Below are 21,131 nucleotides of genomic sequence, written 5' to 3' on the forward strand. Positions count from 1 at the left end.
CTTTTGTCTCAACATCAAAATAAATCATCAACACAACTTTAATAATCGAACCTTTGTCACCCACTGTGTCTATACCGCACAATGCTAGCAGCGTGTCGCGGGTACCATTCAAGCCGCAGCTCACCAATGTGGGCGGAGGGCCAGTGCGCCGTGTGCCCATTCTCCAGCAGGTGTGCGATCAAATAAAAACACAAACACCCTCGCGCGCGCTGAAATCAAAAGGCTCGGCCGAGCGCGATCAGTGAGAAAGACTGGAGGAGCATTGTTCCTATCAGAAGTGGTAGCGTGAGCAAACAGATAAAGGCTCATTAATGTGTAAATCACAATAAAAGCCTCTTACAGTCTGATAAAGAGCCATACAATGCAGCCAAGCACTCAGCAGGGCGCCCCCCCTCCCCCGTCTATCTGCTAAATTGCTTCATTAGACTCGGAGAGCAAACAGCTCCTTATCGAGAGAATTACAACGGGCGGCCAATGCATTCTTCCTGGGATTTTACTCGTGTTTGTGACGTCATCGTCTTGCTCGCAAGTGTCCAAGCTTTGGAATATTAATACCACCGTGTGTGATATTCGACCGATGGGATTTGCTGCAGCTAAATGAAACGGCACGCATGCACGGAGACGCCTGTTGCCTCTGGCATGTGAAGGAGGTCATTCCCTGGTGGAGCTTCGGCAACGGAACCAATAAAGGATGACATGACAGCTGTTACAGATACACTGCACTTTCCTTTGTCCCTCGATGGTGTCTGTGTGTATGTTTGTTTTTTGTTTCAACACACTCATTGCTTGGAAACATCTTTTTTTTTTTTTCATTTTTGCCACCTGGTTGTTTTCGAATATACGTTGAAACCGTTTCAGGGAGTCATAAACTCCCAAAGTATTTCTAGCGGAAATACCGTATTTTCCGCTCGATAAGGCGCACCTAGAAGCATTCAATTTTCTCAAAATCCCGGCATTGTGCGATATAATCCAATGCGCGGCATCCATCCATCAACATTCTGATTTGGTAGATGTAGTATTTATTTTAGTATATGTTTTTGAAAGTGATTTGTTATTGCTGCATTGGTTATGAAAGATCACTACGGATCAAACTGCATTGCATTGTATTGTATTCCCTTTAGCATATCTCTATCTAGTGGATGCATCACGTCACCACAGTTGCTAATGTATCTTATATTTCATGCAGGTTATAATGCGGTGTGCCCTACATGTATATGAACAGTTTTAAAATAGGCCATTCATTGAATACGCGGCTTATACTCCGAAGCGCCCTATGCTGTGGAAAATACGATAATGTGAATCAGAATAATACTTGAAAAGAGAAAAGAGAAGAAAATTAACTAATTCACTGACAGACACGTGCAAAAAGTGTCCAGTGCAGTGCCAGGGTTTTTGTCATTGTCACTCGAAATCCAGGACCCACAGAATATTGAGTTTAAGGACTACATAAACATTCAATGCTGCATTATAAACCTTAGACTCTCTTCTTTCATCAGAAAAGAGTTAATTCCTAAATTATATGGGTCTGCAGTTATATGACCTTGAAATGATGGTGGCTGTTCAAAATACAAAGCAATACATACAGATTGTATTTATATAGCACTTTAACAAGAGCTGAACAAAGTGCTAACATCGGAAAAGGGGAAATGCTTCCCCTTTGTGGAAAAGAAGAAACTTTGCAAGAGGCCATGGCCAGCGCTTTATCGGCACCCAGGCATCAAATAACAAAACCCGAACAAATTCGGGAATGGCGCTCTACGTCATATTTTCATTTCCCGAATAAATTTGTTAATGAAAGTAAATGAGTTAAAATGGAAGTCAGGTCAACAAAATATGTATCTCCACTACTGCAAACAAACTATTCCAATATGTCAGATTGTAATTATTGCATTTGTGGCAGAATAATGAAGCAGATTCACCCTCCTATTTTCATTCATTATCAGAATTCTGTTGACTGGAATCGATGACTTACCGTTTTTTTCCCAGTTTGGTCACATGGCATTCGCCATGCGAGCCCAAAGCACAGCCATACTTCATTTGGCCCAATGGCAGCTTGTTTAGCGGTTGCACAGAAACTATCCTGTGCATGTTAGCCACCTTGTGACCCAAAAAAAGTATGAAGGGAAGCGGTTATTATACCGCTGTGGTTTAAAAGGTCTGAATTTTGACAGGATAGGTTTATTACGCGCATTGCCTGTGTGTTGTTGAGCATACCAGGTAGGTTATCGCTTTGAGTTTAAAAGTTTGATGTGGAACACACTTTTGCTTTGAAGCATTTATAGATTGCTTACAAAATGCTTTGAATGAACATGCATCAAGTTATGGAAATGAATGGTCATGGTCAAGTCACATTTATTTATGTTTTTTGTGTCAGAGAAACTTTCCAAACCTCACACACAATCCCACCCATATTAGTCACAAATTCTATTTTCTTTTTTTCATGACTAACTTATGTGTTTTGTGTTATTTTGTCATTTTATGTTAACTGTTCTGTTGATGGTGCCACGGGTAGCCGCAGCGGCTCCTCTCTCTCTTGTGGTTGCACTGTGGTTGAGAGGAAAGAAATGTCATCTGTGCTGCATGTTGCGCATAGGGCGAGATTTGACAACAAAGTTGACTTGACTTGAATGATTGAAGATGTACCACGTTTCTCTCGTTCAAAGTAAGCTGAGATAGGTTCCGACTCACCTGCCATCCTGAATGTCGAGCTCTTGAGAAATGATGGCTGTGTGGATGTAGCCTCCATTAATGCTGTCAATGCTTCAAAAGAATCCCAATTTTTCTATGACATATGAATGCCACCCTAGCTGACCTCGTAATGAGCGGCAAAGTGTGTTTGGAGGTCAAGTTTTAGCAGGGCAAAGTTGTCATGTGGTAGATAAAAGCAAAGGCGTTTCCAGTTGAAAAGATTTACCTCTTCATTACCATCACTCAGCAGCACTTAGATTCAGGCCTGTCATTCTGCTGCTTCGTGTAAAAATGTGTCACCTCCCTTTTTTCCCTTTTTGAAGTTGTAGAGGACAAAGTGTACTGAACTATAGATGACATGTTTAAAAAAATAAAGACTTAAAAAAAAATCTCTATCTATAAAGATGAGTAAGGTTTCACTCTCACAATTGGGAGCTGGTGAGCAACTTGCCTTCGCTTGCATCGCAGACAATACTGAATAAATAAAAAAATAAAAAAATAAATAGATAAATAAATAAATAAATAAACAAATACATTACAATACAATATAATACAATACAATACTATTGCTATCCTATTGCTATCCATTTGCTATCTAGCTAGCTGCCTAGCTAGCTATCTATTCGCTATCCATTTGCTATCTATTAGCTGTCTACCTAGCTGGCTATCTATTTGCTATCCATTTGCTATCTATTAGCTAGCTGACTGGCTAGCTGGCTATGTAGCTGTCTATTTATTAGCTATATGGCTATCTATCTAGTTAGCTAACTGTCTAGCGGGCTATCTATTAGCTATCTGTTAGCAAGCTGGCTAGCTTTCTATCTATTTGAGTTATTTCTGGGTTGAGTGAATGCTGGCGCATGTGGCTCTGATCTTGCGACTCTAAAGTGACCTTGAGAGTTTTGAAAGGCGCTTATGAATGAAAAGTATTATTATTATTAATACAATACAATGTGTTCTTGTTGCTTTATTTTAGGTGGTGAGTCGCGTGGCAGCCCAGCAAGGCTTTGACCTGGACCTTGGATATCGGTTGCTGGCAGTGTGTGCAGCCAACAGGGACAAATTCACTCCTAAATCTGCCGGTAAGATCCTCATACGTGGACAAAAAACACAAAGAGAATGTTGTCTAATGTGACACAACATATTGAAGCCCTTGAAATTACCATAATAGACACAAGTGAACCACAGGACTAAAGTAATTCCAGTCAGCCATTTTCTATTTATTTATCTGCCTGAACGGGCAGCCATTTACTTTCCATTTATATTGGTTAATATGTGTATACACCGTAATTTCTGCACGATAAGGAATACAGAAAAGCATTCACCTTTCTCAAAAGTCAAGTGTTTTATAATCTGAAACCTTATACTGTATATATATATATATATATATATATATATATATATATATATATATATATAGAGAGAGAGAGAGAGAGAGAGAGAGAGAGAGAGAGAGAGAGAGAGAGAGAGAGAGAGAGAGAGAGAGAGAGAGAGAGAGAGATATGCATGGATCTGTGGAGTGCAGCGATCATGAAAGGTATTGAAATAAAGCTGTATTGTATCATATTCACGTAGGCGTAATTCCATCCAGTGGGTGCAGAAAGCAACTACAGCCAATATTGTAGCTTCTGTTTAGTGCGCTTTGGAATACATAGCCTTCTATATAATATGAAAGCAGTTGTGCCATTAATTAAAGTTGGTCCTTCTACTCCGAATTGCCTTATAATGTGGAAAATACGGATACGTACTTGTTTTAATTGTTTAACCACACCATCTAGGCAGCGTCTCCTTCAAGCTTGGGTTCTCTAAGTAGGTAGATAGATATATGTAGTTATCAATATGATAGTTATGGCCACCTAAATTATCATAGGAAAGATTATCTGAGTGAGCAATCTTGTACAAAAAAAAATCTTGTGAAAGATTACTGGGCAAGTCATTGTTTTCCCATATAATTACATATCCGATGTTCAATTTGCGTGAACACGTTTACACCAACCGTCTCCATCATATTTGGCAAAAGTCGTTTTTCAGCTGCACCGCTAAGCTACTTAAGTGGGTGGCCAGACGTCAGTGCACCATATCGATCGTCTTGTTTCTCTCAGTCTGGGATAATGTAATTGTTGTGCAGGCATGGCTCGGGCCGGCTGTCTGACGGCCAGAGACTCGTCCTCGGGTCTCTTGCGATCTAATAGAAGAGAGCGCAACGTTTTCAGGAAGGATGGCCCGTTAATGCACGGCGGGTAAATGGGAAGCTGGAGTCTAATTACCTTGGGTGGGGATGATGCAGGCTCACATGTGAGTCAAGGCACATCTTACTCACTGAATATCTTCCTTCCATTACAAGCATGTCCGAAGGAATAGACTGGGCGACGCACAGTGTAACTACACTGTACAAAAAGAAAACTTACAAAATGTTGACTTTTACTGCCCTATGTGTCCTATGATCACATTTTTTTACGACTTGGGTGTAAACGTGCAACCTCGGCACAAATCGCGGGCTAGCCTCTGTGGCGACATGGGAATGCAAATGTGACATCCGAGAGGGGGCGAAGGAAGTCTGATGCTGCTCTGAACGTGGCCCCTCAGGGAAAGGGCGAAAGGGAGCAAGACTCTTAAGAGAATCAATCACACTGTTGCTTTCTCGCAGAGCATCACTTTAACGAGGAAGTTGAGAACACCATTAATATTTGCACATGTAAAAACTTATCAAGGCTCCAAAGTACTTGATACAATGAATCGAGTTTAATTCTTTACAGGACCAAGCTCAAAGTAAAATAATAATAATAATAATAATAATAATAATAATAATAATAATAATAATAATAATAATAATAATACATTTAATTCACAAGCGCCTTTCTGAACACCCAAGGACACTTTACAATAAAAACAACAATACATAAACCCATGAATAAAATGCTGAATAATAAAATAGCCGATTAAACTAAACCATGAAAGCAAGTTTAAACAGGTGGGTTTTGAGGTGGGATTTGAAAGTAGAAAGGGAGTCAATATTACGGATGTTGGGTGGAAGTGAGTTCCAGAATTTGGGAGCAGAGCAGCTGAAAGCTCTGCACCCCATCGAATTCAAGGGCCATTAATCTGATCCAGGTCCCCGAAAAGACCACAATTTTTTTCATCTTTTTAATTAAACCAAAAAGCCACATATTGAAAATTACAACTCCTAAAAAATTATACATGATATAATTTTTTCCCCACTTCATTTCACATGAGCAGCACTGTAGCTGAATCTCCAATTCAACGTTTTAAATTGGGTCAGTTACACCAGCTTTGTGGTCATGTTTATGACAATATACTTGGGCCATAAATAAAACCACCTGTGCAATTGATTTTCCCCTCATCCTATTTGTCTACACCATTCATTGGGGAAAAAAAATCACTTTATTTACATTTGTGATGGTCATTTATGGCTTGATGGAATGGCGTTGGAGGTCGAAGGTCAAAGGGAATTGCATGAGGACTGTAATTAAAGAAATAAACTGTGCTGTAAAATAAAGTTTGATTTACCTTTTTGAGGGTCGTTGATGGTTTATGGAAGGAGAGTCACCTTCCATAAGGACTGTTGGTGCTGTTCGGTCGCGTGCTTCCGCCGAAGATCACTCCGCCAGCCGTGGTGGGTGTGTATTAGGAAAATAGTGCTTATTATAAGGTTTAATTTTCATAAATTTGACGTTTGTAAGACGAAAAGTTCGTAAGTTAAGGTGTTTGTAAATTGAGGTCTCACTGTATATATGTGTGTGCGCGTGTGTGTTCCGGGCATTTAAATGTATGATTGAAGAGCAGTCAAGCTTATCAATACCTTTTTTGGTCTATATGAAAAGAAAAGAAGTTCAACACGGTTGCACAATAACACTGAGGCATAGTGGCTGTAAAATGTCGATTAATATATGCAACAGTATATTTCATTTCTTTAATCTGTTCCAGGTCCCCTAAAATGTCGATTAATATATGCAACAGGGCCTCAGTTCCTGACACCGTTTTGTTCTTTAAAATAATGAGAGATCACAAGTGACATTAACCAAACTTCTAAAATGTCACAAGAATATTTAAGAAAGATCTGAAGATGTCTGTTTTTGTTGTAGTTAGCCACAACACAATTCAGTCTTTCATTTACCGTGACACAAACACACAAAACAAACAAAGAATAGTAGTTTCTGTTGCATCGTAGAAATGCGTAAAGAGCATTCAGATAGCATCGGAGCATGTGGGCTAGGATTAGCATTGGTAACTGACACCACTAGAAAAAAAATGTCGTTTTGTGAATCAATGTGAATTAAAAAAACAGTAGAGTATAGTCTAACCTTGATATTTCAATAGCACAAATACACATAATCTTCCATCTACTCTCATATTGAATTGATCAGGAAATCTTTGTCTGTGTTCACCTTATTTTGGGAACAAATTTTATAGCCAGTGAGTTAAAGGACAACCGACGTCACTTTTTTTGTTTCCTAACTCAGAAAAATATTTTATAGCATCTAAAATACCCAAAACACGCAGTATGATATTTTTAGTCAAATGCAAAACACCAATAAAAATGACATAATCAGCCCGTTTCCACAGGCTGATTAATTCATTACATGGAGCCTTGTCGCCCTCTTATGCCTCTTTTTCGTCCTACATGACGTTTTCAGACCAAAGTACAGCAAAATGCATTGACGTGATGGAAGGACTGCTACAATGTGTACTTTTTTCGGTCAGGGACGTTCCTTCAGTGACGTAACGTACGGACTCGTCACCAACTCAAAAACAAGACTTCCGGAATATTCAGCGCAAGTCTTAAAACATAAAGCATAGCTATATGCGGTGGAATCTCTGTAAAATATGCTCAGTAGAAGTCATTTGAAGACATTTTACAAATTATGAACACAATTTGTCCGGAGACGTCGGTTGTCCTTTAAGGAGCCATGAGAGATCGACGGAGATTATTCTTCTACAGTAATAACTGTCACCCCCATTTCCTACTGGCGCGAATATACAAATACAATGTCCATAAATACACTCGCGCACCACCAGAGTGAAGCGACTCCGCACTCCTGATGGTCTGGTGGTCTGTGGGATGAGCTCATTGTTCTAATCCATAATCCCATGAACAGATTTTCTGTATCTGCCGTTAGGTCAGATTGCATTAGAGCTATTAACAAGTAGCTTTAATGTTAGCACATGTGCAGCTATCATCTTTTTTTCAATTTTAAATGTGTTTTCTTTTTTAGATGCCATGCCATTTAAAATTAAACAAATGATCTTCCAAATTACTGATTTTCTCAAAAACTGAAACTTGACGACATGGTCACTGCTCCGCTATTTAGCAAACATCCACGACCCCAACAGATTTATCTGAGAAGTTCAGGCAACAAATCAGATTAGCTTCATAATCTGTCAAGGCTCTTACTGTTGCCTTCCGCGCCTTCGTAGCAACCATCCAAAGGGCACCGGTCACAATAAAGCTAATTAGCTAGACGTGTTCTATCCAATGGTTCCAGTTACATCACTTAAAAAAAATCTCATGACAGCTCCCTCATTCATAATTACCGGCTTGCAGTATTGGTGGACCAGATGGGCTGTCACTCCTGTTGCCGCTTGCCTCCATGCCCCAAAGTATGAATACAAGTACTCCCTCGTGTCAAGTGCCAATGGACAATAACTGCAAAATATCTTTAGGTGAGATGAATAGGCAAAAAAACATTGCTGTGTGTTATACTTGAATTCTTTGTGTTAAACGTAAAAATAAACAAAAAATATTAGCTCAAATGACTGCTATTACAGTTTCTTTTTTGGAAGTGAGCGGGGGGTGATCTGTATTTATTTCAGTGTATTTGTAGTTTGGGACATGAATTGGCATGCTGAGGATTAACGGCAGCTGTTCATGGAATGATAGCAACGTTTAATGTTTAAGTCCAAGGCAGGCTGTGGCATGTCCATGGCTCAAAGTCAAAATGATACTCTGAGAAATTCACAAGACGTAGCCGTTGATCGCATCTCACAGAGACCGCCAAGTCGTTCTTTTGGACTTCTTGGTGAGCCCTTAGCCCAGGCCAGCGAGGTAAACAAGTGTTCAAGCTGTGTCAACAGTGACTGAAAACTTTCAGGGTGCGGCTGTGGAAAACACTTGCCCATACACACACACGCACACAATAATAAAAGTGGTCCACCCGCGCCATCACTGCCATAATTCAGCAGGAAGTGGGCGGAAGACAATGAACAGATTTCCCTTACTTGTCTGTTTTAGGTATCATGCTCTACACCCCGAGTCAGAATCAGATCGTTTTGTTTTTCATAAAAATAGCAAAACATACAGATACATTTTAAACATGAATGAACAGGAGTGATTGGACACTATTTAGAACCTACAAAGTCAAATTGAATGTCAAAATGCCTTAAAATTATCCGCGTTCAAACTGCAAAGCAACCATAGGTCTAATTTTCTTCAGACATTCGAATCACATCACGAACTGGTAAAATCTAATCAGAAATTGATGTGACTTGTTCATCCCTGTTTATATACGGCGGTCATTTCAAGATTCTAAATCAGTGGTGTCAAACCCGAGGAGCGGGCCCAGTTGCGTCTCACCAGGTCATTTTACATGGTCCTCGAAAACAAATCATCAGTGTCAACTTACTCAAACCTGTACCGAAATTTCAAAATGTCATTTATAATAAACAACGGTGATATTTGACAATGATTGTGTTACCTTGTTTGCACTCAATTGAACAATAATTGAAAATATCACAATTGACTTGGGCGGCCCGGTAGTCGAGTGGTTAGTGGATAGGTTGCAGCACACCCCGCGACCCTAATGAGGATTAGACGGTCTGGAAAACGGATGGATGGATAATAGATGAATGGATAATTGACTTGATCAATTTCAAAAGTATTAATTTGTCCTAAATATAATACGATACATTACATATTGATTTATATAGCGCTTTAACAACAGCTGGAGCTGCAACAAAGTGCTTAACATGGACAGGTTTCATATACAGGAAATAAAGCAGACAAAATTCGTAGAAACACCATGGAGTGAAATCAAGATCAAGTCGGAATGATGCTTAGTCGAATGCCAAAGAGTACAAGTGAGTTTTGAGACGGGTTTAGAGATGCGCAGCGAGGGGGCTTGCCGAATGTTCAGTGGCAAGTCATTCCAGAGATTGGGACCATCAACGGAAAAGGCTGAATCCCCACTGAGCCTCCGTTTCATTTTTGGCACATCTAATATTGTCGGGTCAGCAGACCTGAGGAGCCGAGAAGGTGTGTAGAGGTGGATGAGCTCAGAGAGGTAAGGAGGAGCGAGGCCATTTAAAGATTTGAAGAACTTTAAAATATATAGGGAGCCAGTGAAAGGATGGCAGAGTAGGAATTATGTGCTCCCGCTTACAAGTACCAGTTGAAAGGTGAGCAGCAATATTCTGGACCAGCTGGAGACGCTTCAAGGAGGATTAGCTGACTCCAAAGTAAAGCACATGACAGCAATCGAGTCGAGATGTGACAAAGGCATGAATTACTGCTTCAAGGTGCTCATGAGTAATCATTTCTTAGTTTCACTGTCATAATCTACCTCATGAAGAGCTCGTTTGATCAAGACTGAAATATTGCCTGCATCCTTCATGATATGTCACTTGAGTCTCAGGATATATTTGACTTGTTTTCTCCCAAAAATATTTAAAAAACAAACAGTTTGGCCTCATCATTCTTAGATCTTGATCAGTTGCATAAAGTCATCCTTTGTAGCAGGATGGCTGATTTAACCACTTGTCTGGCCATCCTATTCCCACATTTTCATCAATCCGGAAGGTCACATAAATGGCAGAAAACCAATGTTCTTCTTTTTTTTTAACGACAGATTTTGGGTCATAGCTCCGGAGAACTCAATGAAATGTGGTCCATTCTTTCATACGGACCCAATCAAGATGACAGACTTTTTATATTTAATTACTACTGAGGGTAAGAGCCGGTGCACTTAATTATTAACATCTTTATTTTTAGCTCACCGGCCTCTCCTGTGACACCAGCTTTACTTTAGATGATGAAATCCGCCCGCAACGGCAAACTACCTTAGAAGTTCAGTGTTGAGTTTTGTGGACTAAACACTCATTAGCTGCTCTTCCGGCCCCCTTGGCTCCGAGGGTCCTCGATCAGTCGCCGTCTAATTGGTTTTGCATTACCTCGAGACGTTGAACCTGGCGAAAAGGCACCGCATTGCGCATGCAGGACACCGTCTTGTCAAAACCGGATGAGCAAATGATTTCAATCCCTCTTTTGTTCAGGGGTTGACTGATCTGGCACCCGCACCTCAGGACTAAGCCACCTTTGCCTCCAACCCTTGTCCCCCCCCAGCCACCATCCGTCAGGGGCTTTTCGGCACACCCTCTTCAAGTAAAATTGCCATCTAACAATGGCGCCCTTTGTTCAGGTCTGCGTGAGATATCGATGACCGAGTGTCAGGCACTCTCACTGTGGCAAGCATCCCTCCACTTCGGTTGAGGCGTGATAGTGGTGACAGGTTGGGCAGCAATCCCCCACCCCCCCTCAATCATCCTTAGGCGAGTCATCGCTACACAGAGTTGACTTTCAGGGCAAGCGAGGTTGAACTCTGATTCAACTCGCAAGGTTGATGTTTTTGCTCTAATCTTTTGTCGTATTAGTCACGAGGTGACATCGCGATGGAGGAAGACCTGTCACCGTTAGATCAGAATCCCCGGCGTGTGCGACCTGACTAGTTGCCTGTCTTTTGATTGAGCAACACGTTAAGCTCCGCCCATTGCTGCAAGTACATCTGTCAGATGATGTATTTATGCAGGTGCTTTTTCTCCGAGGCGTCATGTCAAGACAGAAAGGGTGAAAAGCTCCATGATATCTTGTCCTGCCCATCTCCGCTCCACTTTGCCACTGCTTGCCGTCTTTATCACTGACTCTCATCCTTTCTCGTCTACATCTCCAGCCCCCTCCTCACCGGTCTATCCTACAAGCCGCCCACCCTCCGCTCCACCTCCTGTCTCCAGCGCTCTGGAGCCGGTAGCAGGTACAGCAGGAGCCCATTAGCGCAGAGCCCCCTGCTCTGATTGGATAAGCCTGGAGAAACCGGGAGACTGCCTCTGAATAATTGATGTGCATTGTGCAGACATTGGACAAGGGAAACAGACGGATCAGAGAGCAGGAGAGGAGAGTTGGCTAAAAAAAAGTAAGAGGTTGGGCGCCGAAAAGGAAGTCATGAAATAGAGTGATAAGGTGCAGAAAGTGGCCAAAGCTGAGGGAGTTTCAACAGGAAACACGTTGCGCGGCGACCTTAATGGGATGACATGTGCACGAGTTGCGTTCACATCGAGGTAAGTAAGTTAAGTGCGTCTTGTTGTGCATGGAGCAAGCTTAAAAATAAATTCACTGTGGTCATACCTACCTTTTTTCTCCATGGAGCTTTTTTATTAGACTGGCAGTGTAGTGTGTCGGCATTCTTGTAAATGAGTCATTATTATGAAGAGCGGGATCAGAATGGATCAGCTGACCACAGGTCGACCTACATCACGCCTCGGGGGTCGTACTTCTCTGTGGACATGTTCAAGAAAGCATCCAGGTTTATTTTTCATCTCCGAAGTGATAGAGCGGACTTGTTGAAATTTGGCACTTATTCTGTCATTTGGACTTGAAAAAACTAAAAATAGAAAAAGATGCATTGAACTTATTGTTTAATGCATCGTTTTTATTGGTGTTTAGTCTATAAGCGAACATGCTGAAGAGCGTAAAAATATATCAATCACCCGACTTAAAACCAATCGTGTATCCTATATGCTAATCATATGATGAAAAAAAAAAGATTTTTTTTGTGGTGCAATGTGGTGAGTTTCGATGTGAGACAAAGTTCCAATCATTTTGGATTTTTCCCAATTTTTCAAAAATGTTTTTTCCCCCAAACTATAGTCAGTTCATTTTTAAAGTGAGTTTCTTGGGTTTTATAAGTCTTTTTTTTTCAAAAATACTTCATTTTGCTATTTTTTTTTAGTTTTAGTTAGTGTGTGTTGCATATTGCGTAATAAAGTAAAAGACAATTCTCTCAGATGTTTGAAGACGAAATGGAAGTATTTTGACTCTTACACTAAACTTAAGGATGTCGTTTCCAGTACTTTTATATTTTTATAAGCAATTTTGTTCACAATTGTGTTTTACATTTTTTTACATGAACATGTTTTTTTGTAATCCCCTTGTGGTATGGTACGATTACGAAGCACAATGCTTGTGCTCCCTCTAACGGTAAGAGAAATAATTCCTGAATTAAATGTTTAATCAACTTGTTGCAGTAGTTTTAACCATTTTTATTCAACACCTGTACTTTGAGTGCATGCAATGAATTCCGTTTTTCTTTTAATTTGTCATTGTTATTGTGCCATTTCCGGACTTCACTTTCTTCAACATGCCCATTCTTAAAGCTGTATACCCTTGTAGCATTGGCTTGTAAGTCATTTGTTTGCCCCCAAAAGTATTGTTTTAGATTTTGTTGGTGCGTATGTGATTGATGTCATGATCATTCCAAAATGTCTCTCTTCAAGCAGAAGAGCACGAAAGGGCGACCAGCCAATAAAAGCTCCCGCGGGTCATTCAATCAGCGTTTAACCTTAAAGTGGACAAGTTCATTAGCAAACAATAACACAGTCCCGCCCGCACTGAACCGTGTCGGCAACTATTTCATGGCGCCGCTTACAGCCGAGGGCGGGTATGCCCTGCGGCACTTCCTGTTTGAAGACACTCGGGGTGACCTCCTGACTCACTGGTGACATTTTGACGGTGAACTTGTGCGGCTTGATGTTGTTTTGTTGCGGCTTTTACTTGTGAATCATTGCCTCAGCCGGCCGTCCTCGGGGCCGTCCTCCCACCTGAAGGAAAGGAGCTCAGTTTGACAATGCACAGATTGAGTTGGTGACTAGTACCCAGACAAACCAATGTCAAGTATTGATGGCTGTGAGGATGGAATTGTCATTGCCTCCAGGCTACGATGCATAATTTCTTCCTCTTTCCCCCTCCTGTCTTCACTGTAATAGCGCAGGAATGTCATCTCGCTTTAATCACGGTCTGATGTAATTGCACTTTTTTTTCTGACCCCTTTTGATTCCCTTAAAAGAACAACTGTGTGGTGGTCATGGAGATAAGTCACATGTCTGCTTACGCATGTGATATTTATTGTAGTGAGGGCAAGGGGCTGCTGTTCATGGCCGATAGGAGCTTTTCTTTCAGTCCTCCTGTGAGGTGCTTCTCTCTCCCGGCGTGTCTTGGTATTTACTTGCTTGACGTTCAGTTTTGTATGTAAGAATCGGATTCCACCCTTTCGTGTCCACCGTGGTCTTGTGAGGCGTCACAGTGTTTTGGTTTTCGCACATCTGCCTCGCAGTTAAAGGGCAACCAACATCACTTTTTTGTTTCCTAACTGACATCAGAAAAACGTTTTATAGCATCTAAAATACCCATTACACACAGTATGATATTTTTAGTCAAATGCAAAACACCAATAAAAATGACATAAAGTGTCCAAAAACTACTTCATATTGAACCCGGAAGGGGCCAGTTTCAGAAGGTCCCGGCCCCTTGCTTGTGGTGTGTGACCGTTTTGATAGTACGTCGTACAAACAAAAATCTCTTGAAATGTTATTTTGTTTTTTCCTCTTTAAAAATGTTTTTATTTATTTTTGTATCTCAAAATGGTTTAAAAAAACACATACATTTATTTGTCCCATATAAGTGGTTCGTGAGTGTGCATCTTAGCTTTTGGGTTTGGTGCCTCTAAAAAGCTTAAGAACAACTGACTTACATGCTTCCTTCTGGAACTCTTGAGTAAGGAAGCATGAACTAAAATGAAGTAAGTGTCTAATAAATTGTGCTTGTTTCCCATGTAAATATTTCCACGTGGGGTAACATAAAGACACGATAGTCTAAGATAATATGTTTATGGTGTCAAATGACACTGTCACAAAACCGCTGCTGCTTGCTTTTTATACAGCATATGGCTTGATCAGATTCTTTTTCGCCATGCTATTGCTAACTTGTGAAAATATGCACCTTGAATTCGATCAAATTCTAATGTTATTTTACGTCTTTCCTGTGGATGCTTCAGAGCATATAACTGTATTCAACATTCTCCATTTGAGCACAATCATCAGTTTTCTCGCTGCACTCAGTCTTCTCAGGAAAACAATTTGTCCCTTGACCACATGGAAACATGGCATACATTGCTGGAAACGGTAAATGCAAACACACACTTGTATGTGAGCTCGGCTTATTGCTTTTCCTTCATCGCAGGACGATGAGGTATAATACTGCACAGTCCACACTTTACCATAGCAGACCATTTTTTTAACCAACCTTAGTCTCTTCTGTAATTAAAAAAAGTTTCCTTAACACATGGAAGGTGGTATATACCGCTGGAAAATGCCCCAATAAAACACACACTCATGCTAGTTTTGCCTGTTGACATTCTATATTATGGCATTTCTGAAAGTTTGAGTAATATATAGCAAAGTCCCCACTTCACTACAGAAACCCCACTCGTTATTTATTTATTTATTTATTTGTGTGCGTGCGTGGGTGTGTGTATGTATGTATGTATTTATTACTTGCGTAATCTTTACCACATGCAACACATCATATACTGCTAGAGATGGCAAGACTCGATATGTGTTAGCTTAGCATGTTGCTAGCTAGGTTCATTGGTGTACATGCTTCACAGTCTCTACTTTGCTGCAGCAGCCCCTTTTTCCTTTGTCTCTTCCCACATAGAATCTTTATTAGAATCCACATGAGACATGACACTGAAACAAATGGAATTGTCACAAAGTAACTCATTTACTGCGAATGTCCATGACCATGTGCGAAAATGTGTTCACTCCAGTGCCAGGGTTTTTGTCATTTTCATTGAAATCACAGACAGGACCCACGGAATATTGAGTTTTAGGACTACATCGACGTTCAATGCAGCTTAAGAAACCTGACACTCTCTTTTTTTATCAGAAAAAAAGGAGTTAATTCCTAAGTTATATGGGTCTGGGGTTATCTGAGCTTGAAATTACATATTGAAATTACATATTGAAATTACAATTACATACAAAATACAATAAATTGGGGCGGCTGTACAAAATACAATACATACATATTGATTTCTCTGGTGCTTTGTTACAGCTAAAGCTGTAACAAAGTGGCAACATGGACAAAAGGCAAATGCTGCCCCCTCGTGGAATGGAAAAAACATTGCAAAAGGTCTGACCAGCGCTTTATCGGCACCCCCGAAAGAAAAACCAAAACCTTAACAAATTAGGCAAATAATTCACACTTTTCTAATTCCAGAATAAATTCGGGAATGGCAGCACATGAGTCAACATTCATGCTAATATTTGCCTCGCCTGCTGCTTGGCCTTGCCTTTGGACACTGCAGTATAATACTCCATAATCTCCACCTTGCTGCCTGTATCCGTCTTCATACTGGCCTTCGTCTCCGTTTTGGAATAAATGTTGTCGCCACCCGTTTAGCAAGAAGGAAAATTAAGACTTCCACTTTCATTTCTTCGAACTGATCCTTCGCCCGCCGCCCCAAACCAAGGCGAGATACCGCGCAGTGCCAAAAAGGGCATCAACTTTGCACTGTGTTCATGCTGATGTGTGTCCCTCTGCCCCTTTTAAAATGTGCAATTTGAACCCCACAGAAACCAGCACCTGCAGGAGATGTCAGACTGACTCAGGTAGAGCTGCTTTCTCTTCCTGGCTGCAGTATCTCTTGCCTTGTGACATAAACATACATACCCTGGTGGGGAGGGGGTCCGCCCACTCCCTCCATTGCCACCTGTTCTCTGTCTAGCATCCCTCCATCCATCCTCTTCCCCCCCTCTGTGCGCTCATGTCTGTTGTCCTGCCAGAGGTCACGGATGAAATTCACTTCTACGGTCCTACCAGTGCTGTAAAATGCATTTTTTTGGGTGGGGGGGACTGGACATCTTACCAAGTATTTAAAAGGTGTTAGTTGTTTCATTCCAAGCCTGGTTTCTGTCAGCTGTTCAATTTGATGGCTGAACAGAGAGGAGGCGGAGCAGGATGAGGGTGGGGGCATCACTGCTGAAATGGCTTCCATCACATTCCCGCAAAAAGCATGACTCCCCCTTATCCACGGGATTTTATTATCCCTCCATTTTGCATAATATTTAGCGCCCACATGGTGTAGATTTACCTGCCAGTGTTTTTTTTACGGATGTTTCCGTTCATCATCCCACACATTGTCTTTCAGGACTGCTTTGTTTGTTGCTGCACATTTTCCATGTAGTCTTTTTACTCTTTTGTCTGTGTTTATATCTGCACAAATACAATAGAGACGCATGCACTTGTTCGTGTTTTTGTTATCAAAGCTCATCACCAGTGCACTGGAAAATAGTGTCAATTGCGGCAATGTGCGGGCAGAAGCACCGCTGCCCTGGCGTAAAGAGTGGGGCACATTCAATCTATGGCCATTTTATTTTGTTTAGATCAGGGGGATCAAACTCATTTTTTGCCATGGGCCACGTTGTAGTTCTGGTTTTTCTCTCGAAGAGAATGTTTCATCTCCTGAACATATTACAGACAGAACACACAACAAATTAATGGATAAGTGGTTTTCTAATCTGAAGTCAAATAATGACTGCTATTGTGGTTTACATATGACAATTTGAACTTTTGGTTCAGTTTTTAGCAAGCATTATGGCACTTGACATGCTTGATTTGCTTTTGCGGACCTAATAAAATGATGTGGTGGGTCGGATTTGGCCCCCAGGCCTTGACTTTGACACCTGGGGTATAGATACAGGCAATGCTCAAAAAATGATGAATGCAAATACTAACAGCATGAATAGAAAGAAACAAAATGGTGAAGATGGGGAAGATAAATATAAGGTCAGCTTGAATACCGCCTGGCACTTGGACTAGTTATGCATTTCTCTGGTGGATCAAGATAAAGAAGCCTTCTCAGCTCTTGGCCTTTAATATATGGGTCTCATGTGGCAGATTTTGGATTTTTCTAGCGCGGCTTTGCCTTTAAATTGCATATGCGCACAATTGATGTAGGACATGTAGGTTCATTGTCTTTAAAGGCCTTAGTGACCCAAAGCAGGGTTTATTTCCCTACTGTGCTTTTCATGTTCAAGTGAATCAGCCACGTGTTCAAATACATCACTGGAGTCTGTGAACTTGAGCATAAGCCACCAATTGCGAGCCAGCGATAAGTGCTTCCTGTTATGATTGCGCAAAAGGCATTTCCTCGGTCATGATATATTCTTCTGCCACTCCGTTGCTTTTGTTTCTGTTTGAAGTCCTTTAGCCTCACCCTATAGGCATTCTTATTGTCAGTCACTGTTCTTGCCGTTTTGGACTGGCTATACGTCAGTTATTAAATATAGTACTGCTGATGTCATTCAGAATTATTCATTTAAATTGGAGGCTCCTTTTCTACTGGACTTTTTCCTTTTGTTTTTGACTAATTTTTCGAGGTCCGGTGTGTCAGTTTAACAGTAACCTATGAAGTGTTACATACTGTAGTCGGATTCAAATTGGAATCCGTAAATTTTTTCAAAGTAAAACATCTTTAAATGAAATGAAGAAAATGATATTGTAAGTTATTTATTCTTTCAGTGCGGCCCAGAGACTGGTACTCGTCTGCAGCCCCGGGGTTGGGAACCACGGCACTAACCTATTCACCAATATATTTCTGACATAAGTACTATTTTTCAACTACCAATTGCTAAAAGCTCCCCTCTTCGATCCATGCTTGCTTGTTGTTTCATTTTAATCAAGAGCTGAGATGGAAATTCACATCTCAAGTAACTGTTCTTAAAAGTGTATTTTTTTTATCCTGGCGTGAATTGCGGACAAAAAAAAACACTATTATGTCAGCTCATTATTTATTTTTTTCATTCGTGAATAAAAATCAAGCCACCATTTTCCCGAAGCAAAATCTTATTTGTTGGAATGTAGGTGTCAATGTCACATATCGTATGAGGCAAAGGTGTCGGCGGGGCTTTTAACACCACCAACTGGGAGGGGGAGACAAGGCCACACGCTGCGCTAACCCCACTCACTAAATATGGATGTTGCCCCACGGCAAACACCAATCGCCGTTATGAACGACTTGTGGCTTTCGTTGTTTGCGGCAATTAAGGGGTGGGGGGTCGTGAGTCACCACCGCTCTTCTCTTAGCCGGAGCGACAGCAGCGATTGGTTTACAGCTGACGTTTAAGTCAAAATGGCGGGTTACTAGCTTGAGTCAGCGGCCAAGTGCAGAGGGGGTGATTTAGTGGAGAGATAAGCGCCGCGTAATAGCAGGGTAGAATCATTCCTCCTAAATGAGAAGGCTTGGCGCTCTCCGCCCACTGGGGCTTTCTCTCTGCCCTTTTTTTGTGTTTGTTTTTTCCCCCTTTTGGCTATTGCACACTTTTGCTTATTTTAAACACTGACACAAATAGTGAAATTTAAAGTTAATACAGAAATTCACCCCTGACAAAGTGAAAGTGAAAGAAAGAGAGGGAGAGAGGCAATGATGACAAATTGACACAATGCTAACATATTTTTTTTCTTTATTCATACATTGAAAAGTGCTCTATAAATACAGTTGAATATTTGTAACATGTGTATTATACAACATGTACATGAAAAAAAAATCAATGTTTTCAATGTAAAGTTATATGTAAAGTCATATTTTGATCTTAAATTGTATCTACAGTACTTTTTTTATTCTCATTTAGCATTCATGTATCGTATGTAGTGTACTGTATCCTTGTGAATTGTACAATATTTATTTTGGACCAATTTCTATAAGCAGTAACTTCCTCAATCACAAACCATCAATTTGCCTTCCGGAAGATCTCGGCTCTACTAAGTGACATTCTATTTACCGTATTTTCTGGTGTATAAGACGTATCGGAGTATAAGGCGCACCTCCAATGAACTTTTTCCATATAAAAAGGCGCACTGGACTATAAGACGCACATTAAAAATATGGTAGTTATGTGAGATTATGAAAACATCTGCATAGGACTTCTGCACAGTCGAGTATTTTGAGTCAGGCTATCCTCTTTGGGCTTGGGCAAGATGACAAGCTGTAGAGGGAAATACTTGATTCCTGGCCGCCGCAGTGCATTCTGGGAGTCCTAACGCATATGTTGTGTCCTTCGGTGTGTGTGTGTGCATGCGCATGTGTGGTCATATTCGCAGCCCTGCTGTCGTCGTGGTGCGAGGAGCTTGGTCGTCTGCTCCTGCTGCGTCATCAGAAGAACAGGCAAAACGAATCGCAGGGGAAAGTGCCCATGCAGCCCAGCATGAACAGCATGAAGGCCGGACTCACACACAGGTCAGTGTTCATTCCCAAATAAAAGGTCCACCTGTGCAATCCAAGGATATTAAAAACATGCCTAGACAAAGATCAAATTGTTCACTTTTGAGTGACAATGTATCTTAATTTTGTTTTTTTGTTTTTTTTTGGGGGGGGATTGCACCAAGATGCAATCCGTTTTGGCAGTAGACAGAATATATTTGCCTAACTGTTTATATTTGGATTCTACGGACCAATCACAATTGTGTCTTGCCGTTTGTAAATCGATTTTCACCTGCTACCAATTGTTTTGATGAGTTCAAGGGGGGCGTGTGTCCACATCCAACTGTCATTTGGCATGATTCTTTTTTTCCTGAGGCAGCGCACTCTGTGTATGTACCGCAGGGACACATCGCGACCGCATTGATAACTTCCTTGATCATTGAAACATCTATTTTCATCAGCAAATACTGCTGGTCAGGGTGTGCGTCATAAAAGACGATTGGATTGACTTCTTGATGCACAGGGTGCGAAACAAATCAAGGGGGGTTGGATTTGAAAGTGGTGTGAAAGAGTCCATTTGGTTTGATTCAGCGGAGTTACGATTCAATTCAATGTGGCATCCTCCAACCCAACCGTAAAACCAACTTTTTGTGGTCATAGGCTGCTTTCTTACCATGCTTTCATATTTTTTGTATGTATGAATTTATTTTTTTATTTTTGCCAGAATTTCATACTTTATTTTTTTATTTGAAAATTGGACTTAATGATGAAAGTGAACTCCACTTCATTGTGCTCCCTTCCAGGAAGAGCTTCATTAAACTATTCCGTTGAATTCATTGCTTATGCAGTCTTCAAGGACACACTGGATTTGCATTTTTTGGAGTGCAACGCAGAATTACTTTGAAGGGTGCTGAGCGATTTAAGGGGGGTAGGATGAGGTGGGGGGACCAGCAGGGAAGACTTAAGTAATGTTTTTTTGAGAACATTGTGTGCTCATGACACTCAATCAAACATGAGGGTTAAAGTAAAACACACATAAAAAGAAAAGAAAGCCAGCCGGAGTTCACCACGATTCCTGCTTGAGGTCTTAGGATGATCTTTGTTGTAATGTTGTTCCCG

General features: G+C 40.9%; 1 protein-coding gene across 4 annotated transcripts in view; it reads left to right on the forward strand.

The window, feature by feature from the left end:
* The window catches only part of zmiz1a (zinc finger, MIZ-type containing 1a), a 137,654-nt gene that overhangs the window by 102,997 nt on the left and 13,526 nt on the right, over positions 1-21,131 (forward strand). For 2 of the 4 annotated variants that reach the window (XM_089011794.1, XM_089011795.1), the window contains exons 6-8: positions 3,665-3,770; positions 16,387-16,422; positions 19,913-20,048. In XM_089011794.1, the coding sequence (XP_088867920.1) occupies positions 3,665-3,770; positions 16,387-16,422; positions 19,913-20,048 (278 nt within the window). Of the gene's footprint in view, positions 1-3,664; positions 3,771-11,648; positions 12,034-16,386; positions 16,423-19,912; positions 20,049-21,131 lie in introns of those variants that run through there. The other 2 variants (XM_089011797.1, XM_089011796.1) reach the window with 2 other exon arrangements.

The sequence above is a fragment of the Hippocampus bargibanti genome, linkage group LG13 (genome assembly GCF_051943395.1).
Source record: "Hippocampus bargibanti isolate YZ-2025 linkage group LG13, ASM5194339v1, whole genome shotgun sequence".
Taxonomy (NCBI): domain Eukaryota; kingdom Metazoa; phylum Chordata; class Actinopteri; order Syngnathiformes; family Syngnathidae; genus Hippocampus; species Hippocampus bargibanti.